The sequence below is a fragment of the Mesoplodon densirostris genome, chromosome 7, assembly GCF_025265405.1.
Source record: "Mesoplodon densirostris isolate mMesDen1 chromosome 7, mMesDen1 primary haplotype, whole genome shotgun sequence".
Taxonomy (NCBI): Eukaryota; Metazoa; Chordata; class Mammalia; order Artiodactyla; family Ziphiidae; genus Mesoplodon; species Mesoplodon densirostris.
Window position 1 is genome coordinate 87,337,034 of NC_082667.1, and position 7,921 is coordinate 87,344,954.

The window sequence follows — 7,921 nt, forward strand, 5'->3', positions numbered from 1 at the left end:
GATGATGACATCAGAGGCTTCCGACCTTCCCGATTGGATGGACCAGACTCCTTGGTGCTTGGCAGCAGTAGTAGACAACAGAATCTCGCCAGAGCTTCTCTCCACTGACAGTTGCCCCGCAGCTTGGAGAAGGGACGACCACTTGTGTTTAGCCCAAGTCCAGAAGAAGAGTTGGGACAAAGCAGAGTCTAGGCTTCGAGGAAGGGAAGAGTCTGGGAGACATCATGGACAATCGTCACCCGACTTCCCAGGCTGAGGAGCTGAACTCCCAGTCCAGCTCTTCAGGGTACCCCCTGGAGTTGACTGTCTATGAAGAAAGCCCAGGACCGTCAGGTGAGGGGGCTGGCATGAGAAGGAATTTCAGAGATTTGACCAGTAAGGAGGAAAGGGTACAGAGGTCGGGAAGGAGCACCTGCATAAGGTGCCTATGAAAGAAAGGAGACATTCAGAAAGCCAGGGATTGAGGGAGGAGAGCACAGGAGCTGGGGACACGGAACACCTGGGGAGCAAGAAACAGGGTTAGGAGAGGAGATCCAAGGATGAGAGAAGAGGAGAGAGGAAACAAGGGGAGGGTTCTTTTTTTTTTATTCCTGGTGGGAGAAATTATCTACCATGAGAAAGTTTCGAGAACGGGAAGCTGGACAAATGACAAAAAGAGTCAGGGGAGGGATAGGTAGATATGGACAGAGAAAGATGGAAAGATGACTTGGGGCAAGGTCAGCGGTCTGTGAGACTGGAAAGCACGGGGGTGCTTCGGGGGGGGAGGCGGAGTCGGGGTGGGGTTGGGTGGTCACCAGTGGCTGAATTCCCAAGACGAGAGCATCATACTGTAGTCTCTTCTCCTTCGTCAGCTCCCTGGGCTGGTTGCAGCCCCCCGCCTCAGCGCCCCGGCTGTAAGAGGAGCAGGTCAGTGGCGTTCAGAGCGGAGGTGGAGGGCAACACGGCCGCTGAGGCCCAGGACACCTGGGTCGTGGAGTCGCTGAGTGGGCTCAAGATGAAGCTGAAGCGACAGCGGGTGTCTTCAGTGCTGCCTGAGCACCACGAGGCCGACACCTGGGTCGTGGAGTCGTTCAGTGGGCTCAAGATGAAGCTGAAGCGACAGCGGGTGTCTTCAGTGCTGCCTGAGCACCACGAGGCCGACACCTGGGTCGTGGAGTCGTTCAGTGAGCTCAAGATGAAGCTGAAGCGACAGCGGGTGTCTTCAGTGCTGCCTGAGCACCACAAGGTCTTCAAGTGGATGCTTGGTAAGGACCCACCGCCCTGCCCAGCAACCTCCAATCCTATACTTGAAAAACAAACAAACCAAAACTTCCCATGACTACACTTTCCCAGTGGAAAAGAATTCCCTGCTACTTGGTGTGCTCTCCGTCCCTGGCGGACTGTCTACGGATAAAGGATACGGGGGACACATAAAAGATACAGGATGAGGTTAGACTTAGAAATGATACAAGACTAGGTTAGATTTAGAAATGATACAGGATTAGGTTCGCTTGGTTTCAACTGTATCCGAGACTCTAGCTCTTACTGGCCTTTTGAATCTTACTGGCATGTTCGGGGTTGGGGGAGGAGGGGCTGACAAGCCATCTTCACCCCCTGACATGACTGTCAATTGAGACATTGGCTGAGAGTATCTTGATGCCCTCTGCAGGTACGTGAATGCATGATGAAGGGGCATCACTCCCTGTCACTCGGCCCCCCCAGAAGGGGAGTCACCCCCTTTCCTCCCACAGTGAATGGTCTTCCCTCCCCTCTTTCCGTCAGCTTCACCCTGGGCCACATCTTGGCATTTCCCCAGCGGGGCGCGGTTCACCCTCTTGGCTCTGGAATGCTCCCACGACAGCCCTGTTCCCACTGGCAACAACTGCCCTTTTTTCACAGAGGATCCCGTCGTTAAGAAATTCCTCGCCTGGGACAAAAACCTGGAAGTATCTGACAAGGTAAGTCACCCACTGAGGTGGATTCCTGCTCCAGCGCCTGTTCTAGGTGGGCGCGCTGGGTGCTTTCTACACCCACGTTTCCACTCCCCTCCTAACCTCATGCCTTGTCAACACTTCCCTCCAGGGGCCTCGAGGTCCCCTCTGGGATCTGAGCCCCAGGAGTGCCCCTTTGGTGGTTGCTGCCTAAGTCCCCTCTCCTCTCAGCTCCTGGGGACTTGCCTTGGCTCCGGTTCATCGAACACCGTCCTGTGCCCGCGGCCCTAAGTCCACGCCCTCAATCCCACAGCCTCCCATCCTTGGAGCGCCGCCAACTCTGACCTTCTGTCCTCTCCCCTTCCCCAAATAGTCAGGCTCACCCCACACGGGGGTCTCTCCTCCAAGTGGCACCACCCATTCCTCGTCCCCTGCTCCCTTCTCCCTCCCACTCTTTCTCCTCTTCCAGGATGTGACCTCTCTCCTACGTTTTTTCCCCTCTTTCCATCAGTATCTCCTGTCGATGGTGATAGCGTATGTCAGCCGGGCCGGGCTCCTCTCCTGGCAATTCCAGAGAATCCATTTCTTCATAGCTCTGTGAGTACCTTGCTCCATCCCCGCCATCAATATTCAACACCCTGGGAGGGCAGAGGGAGAGACGTGGGGCTCTGACCTTTCATCTATTTTTTTAAACCCCTTTGTACTGACTCTAGGTGTGAAAATGACAGGATTACGGTACCGTGGTTTCTTTTTCAAACCATGTTCTGTTTTTTATAGCATTCATGGTCAAAACAAACTACCCTAATGTCAATTAAAACACTGAAAGAAACAAAGCAAAACGCAAAACTTTCCTAAGAGGAGAGGAAGAAAGAACTGACACCATCCTGCCCCCGAGTAACAGACTTGAGACGTTTCCGGTTCGAATTCTCCGGTCTCAGGTCTTCCGTCATCAGCACCAAGTGTGATTATCTTCCGTTTCTGCGTTCCCACGACAAATGCCACAATCGGGGCCCGTATCACATAGCGCGGATTTGGTGTCAAATGCTCCCCACTGATGTTTCTTCCAAGTGTCCCAAGCCAGTTGGCTCTATTTGCCTGAACATCCTTCCAAAACACAGGTCTGACCGCTTCACACAATTTCACTGGCTAATGACATGCCAAATCAAGGCCAGAGTTCTGCGTTGGGATTTAACTCTCTCTGCAATCTCCAGCACACCGTCCTGATACTTTATTCCTGTGTTTCACTGCTCCTTCCAAATACCCTGCCCTCTAAGTTTCTATTGAGCTTTCTATCCAGGTATCTTTGCCATACATTTATCTGAAGAAAACGACCTTATCCTTAAAGTGGGTTCAAACACCAAAACCTTCACGATGCCCCATCTCCCTAACTTCTGCATCCCAGAGGCACTTTAGTTCAAATTGTATTATAATGTGATGCTTTGCATTATAGTCATTTCTTATCTCCCCCCTTCCCCTTCCCCGGTCCCACTAGACTAGACACCATGTGGAAGGCAGGTCTCATCAAAATGTCAATGCATTCCCAAAACACTCAGCACAATTCTTTTCATTGGGCAAATGTTTGTTATTGTGAGACTTCTAGGTAATCAGTATTGCATTTGGCCATGAGATAAAATGTTCATTCATTCATTCATTCATTCATCTAACAAACTTTATAAAGTACACCCTACATGCTGGGGAATATGAGGTGGTGGGAACAGAGATTCACAAAAGGCTGTTGAATCCATGCATCAATATGAACCAAGCCCTAAATGTGTCATTTGCTAGGAGAGGGATGAATGCACAAACAGATCAGATCAGCTCCTGCCCTCAGGAACTGTACATGTACCTACAACATAGGAAGAGAGGTGTGTGCACATAAAACAAGTTGAAGGGAACGGGGGGTTTGGATCGTGTCCTCATCATCGAGGTGTGAGAGGCACCCTTCTGAAGGTCCTGCCTGGCAGTGGCTCCTTGATGACTGGGCGGCTCCCGGTGACGCTGGGCAGGGCTGGGTGGGTCGTGTGAGGATGCTCAGCCTGCCTCTTTTCTGGGAAGCTGATCTCAAGTGGAGGCCCTTCCTGTCCTGATGACAGCGACCTGATGTCTTTCCCCAGCTATGTGGCCAGCGACATGGAAGAGAACAACCAGGCCCCCAAGCAGGCCATCGTTTCGTTCCTCTATGGAAAGGACAGCTCCCAGCATGCCTTGTTCCACAAACTGCGTTCCCAGTTCATCCGTTCCATGGGCTGGAAGACATGGGTCACTCGGGAAGAGTGCGAACAGGTGGGTGGGCTGTGGCGGTCTCGGGGAGGGGGAGGGACGGAGAGGAGGTGGGGATCATGGGGGACTCAGTTTGGGACTTGGGGACAGACGAGAAAGAACCGGAGGCGGGGCAACGGGAGGCAGCGGCATCCTCATTGCCAGGGGCTGTTTGTCCTTCCAGATCCAGGCTTTTGATCCAGAGCTCTGGGTGTGGGGAAGAGATCGTGCCCTCTTGCCCCAGAGGCCCCAGGACTACGCAGGCCTGAGGTCATCGGCCTGCGCAAAGGTAGGTCTGCGTGCGCAAAGGTGCGGGTGGAATGACGTGTTGTCTACTGAGGAAATCGGAGGAATCCCACTGCTGGACCCACATCACCTCTCACGCTGTGAAGGGGGCCAGCCAGGCACACAGCCACGTGCCAACTCTGCGCCAGCCACGGACTGACAGCCACACACAGACACCAGCACCGCGAGGCCCGTGGGCGCCAGACCTCGGGGAAACCAGTTTGTCCCAGACGCATGGGTCTCACTGAAGTTATTTCACCCAAAGCAATTGGGTCCAAATAACAGCTTTGACGAGATGGTGATTCTTTTCCATATACTGTGTTTCCAGTTTCTCTTTTTCATTCATTTTTGGCCTTACATCCCTCAGGGTTATGGGTTCTAGCATTTATCTACAACAAAGTAAATGTCTACAAACAGGATATTAGATAGAACAGCCCACACGTTCAATAAGAAAAGATGAATTATGACTAGCTTTATATTCATCCAAATTTACTTTCAAATTGCCTATGGCCAGATCACCTGTGACTCTTTATTCCCCCTGACTCACCACTTCTGGACCAATGATTCCTCTAGTACAATTCACCTTTTCCCCCTCACGTTTATGGTCAAGGGGGTTTATCACAACGACTGAAGGTTAACGAATGCCATCTTCAGCATGGCTTATTACAATTGACACATTAGAGTTCTAGATGTGGGCAGAGGATTGAGCAAACATTTGGTTTAAATCTTGCAAACTAGCTGTCTTCATCCATTCAACCTGCCCTACTACAGACTGTGTTGCTTAGAAACAACACAGCACGGTCTCTTTTACAAGGGCAATAATCTCATTCATGAGGGCTCTACCCCATGACCTAATAACCTCCCAAAGACCCCACCTTCTAATACCAGCACCTTAGGGGTTAAGATTTTAAGATTTCAACATAAGAATTTTGGGGGACACAAACATTCAGCACATAACACTAACCAAGTTTAGGGCTGAGTATTATTTAAACATTAGGACCCAGGGACTTCCCTGTTGGCACAGTGGTTAAGAAACCGCCTGCCAATGCAGGGCACACAGGTTTGAGCGCTGGTCCGGGAAGACCCCACATGCCGCGGAGCAACTAAGCCCGTGCGCCACAACTACTGCGCCTGCGCTCTAGAGCCCACGAGCCACAACTACTGAGCCTGCGTTCTAGAGCCCGCAAGTCGCAACTACTTAGCCTGTGCGCCTAGAGCCCGTGCGCCGCAACGAGAGAAGCCGTCAGGAGAAGCAACGGAGAGTAGTCCTCGCTCACCACAACTAGAGAAAGCCCACACACAGCAACAGAGACCCAATGCAGCCAAAAATAAAAGAAAGAAAATAAGTAAATAAATGAAAACTTAATAATAACATAGACATTAGGATGCAGGGTTAGGGTTAGGGATCCGGCCTCAGGTCTCCTGGTCCACGATGTTGACTTGTCAGTGATATCTGTAGTGTGCTTCCGAGTTCAGAATTTAAGTGGTGCCAAAGGACCAAGGTGAGTTAAGACTAAAGCAGCATTCTCCAAATGCCAGCTCCCTGAGCAGAATCACCTGGAGGCTGGGCTATAAAGAAGATTACTGGGCCTGACCTTGGGTGTATTCAGTAGTTTTTGGAGTCAGGGTCACCAAAGTCCAAGAATCGCACTTGAAAACAATGAATGGTTCAGGACTGGGGTTCAGAATGGAGAATTTGAGATAAAACTCCAATCATAAATGAGTCTCAATTCTGGTTAGAATTGACTAAGAATGTGAAAACCTTTATATCTGGACAGTTGCCACTTTGAAATCTGACATCCTTGCTCCTTCTCTTACTTCCAGATCACAGAGCCCAGGAGAGATGAGGATGTTCAACAAGAGGTCAATCCAGACACTGACGACAGCCATGAAGAAGGAAGGGAGAAGCCTCTTGTGCAGATCATCGAGAAGAAGCCAGCATCTTCTAGAATGAGCGGAGGCCAGTTTTCGTGTTATACTCCTAGGAGCGGGGTGTGCTTCTAGGAGTCTGTGGCAGGACAATAAGAAAACAGGGTTTATTCAGATTCCACCCTTTTGGAAGGCACCACCTCAATTTTCAGATCATTTCATTTCCATCTCCCCTGAGACGAACATTGGAGGTCCCATTTTTTATACACTTGTTTGCCCCAGTCGAGAAGCATTTGAAGGTGGAGTGTAGCGGCTCAGAATAGGAGGGAATAACATTAAAATATATAGTTAGAAAAAAATATATATATATATAATTACAGCCACAGGGTCATGACTCATGACTTAAGTTTCACTGGCTTATTTTGAAAATGTCACCTATAAAATTATTGTATTTTTATATTTTATATTTATATATTTATTTTAAATAGTTTTGAAATAGTCTTCATTTTGAAACATCTTATTACTACAAACTTTTGTGATGAGAACTGTAGCTGTTGTATATTTACACATATATACAATTTTACTCACATTTTCAAGAGAGATTGTTGATTTTATCTATTACATAATATTTCCATTCTACTTATAGCATAGTGGGTATTTCCTCCCAATTCTTGTAAGCATAAATTTGTATTTTTTTAGTTCTCATTATTGAATTGTGGGAATTCAGTCCTAATTTTTTAACTTGCCTCAGCATGTTTGTATGTTATTTTAGATTGTTCAAGAGTACCATGCGATGCAGCTTTTGGGGAACTACAATAAAGATGAAAGTCTTCTCACAGTCAGGATGTGTGTGGTCATTACCAGTCGGCTTCGCCTCTTTGCTGTCCAACGAGGTGTTGCTTAATGGCGTTGTGATTATCCAACCACATTTCTTAACTCTGAAAAATAGTCCTCAATTATTTTTCATGTAGAGAAAACTACAGAAGATGAGGCAGGTCTTGCATCATTCAGGACTCCAATACTGAGAGACAACTCTGGGGTAAAAGAAAAGATAGCTTTATTGAGGAAGCCGGCAGTCCAGAAGAGAGGTGGACTCGTGTCCCGAAGAACCAACTCTCCCCTCCTGAAGTTTTGCTTGAGGACTATACAGGGAAAAGAGAAAGGGGCTACATGTTGAAGAGAGGGTTACAGGGTGCGTGATCAGCTCACGGTCATTCTTCTGATTGGTCAGTGGTGAGGTAACGGGGACTCAACATCATCAGCCTTCTGGTTCCAACTGGTCTGGGGTCTACGTGCTTGTGGGAAACATGCATTAACTTCTTCCACCTGCTGGGGGTTTCAGTCTCTGCCAAACAGCTCCAAGGACATGGCTCAGAATATTACCCAATAGCCCTTGAGGAGGAACTAAAGGTCCTTGACTTTGTTTAACAGCCAAGAGATGATTATTTTGTCTTGGCTGTTTTTTCGGCCTCGCCACGCAGCTTGCAGGATCTTAGTTCCCTGATCAGGGATCGAAAACAGGCCTCTAGCAGTGGAAGCGCAGAATCCTAACCGCTGAAGTGCCAGGGAGTTCCTGACAGTAGACTTTAAAAAAAAAA

The 7,921-nt window shown here is 48.9% G+C and overlaps 1 protein-coding gene across 1 annotated transcript; it reads left to right on the forward strand.

The window, feature by feature from the left end:
- Positions 1-224: 224 nt before the first annotated feature.
- On the forward strand, positions 225-6,408 carry LOC132494216 (speedy protein E4-like). The gene is made up of 7 exons (XM_060105227.1): positions 225-333; positions 852-1,244; positions 1,879-1,937; positions 2,422-2,507; positions 4,025-4,193; positions 4,354-4,478; positions 6,279-6,408. Exons 1-7 carry the CDS (start codon positions 225-227, stop codon positions 6,406-6,408), a joined length of 1,071 nt encoding a protein of 356 aa, XP_059961210.1.
- The last annotated feature ends 1,513 nt before the right edge of the window (positions 6,409-7,921 follow it).

What these genes read in the sequence shown, in the direction of transcription:
- LOC132494216 (XM_060105227.1), top strand. Translation starts at nt 225, where the DNA reads ATGGACAATCGTCACCCGACTTCCCAGGCTGAGGAGCTGAACTCCCAG. An exon ending in GGTCTTCAAGTGGATGCTTG is followed by an intron (nt 1,245 to 1,878) that starts GTAAGGACCCAC and finishes CTTTTTTCACAG; the next exon opens with AGGATCCCGTCGTTAAGAAA. An exon ending in ACCTGGAAGTATCTGACAAG is followed by an intron (nt 1,938 to 2,421) that starts GTAAGTCACCCA and finishes TCTTTCCATCAG; the next exon opens with TATCTCCTGTCGATGGTGAT.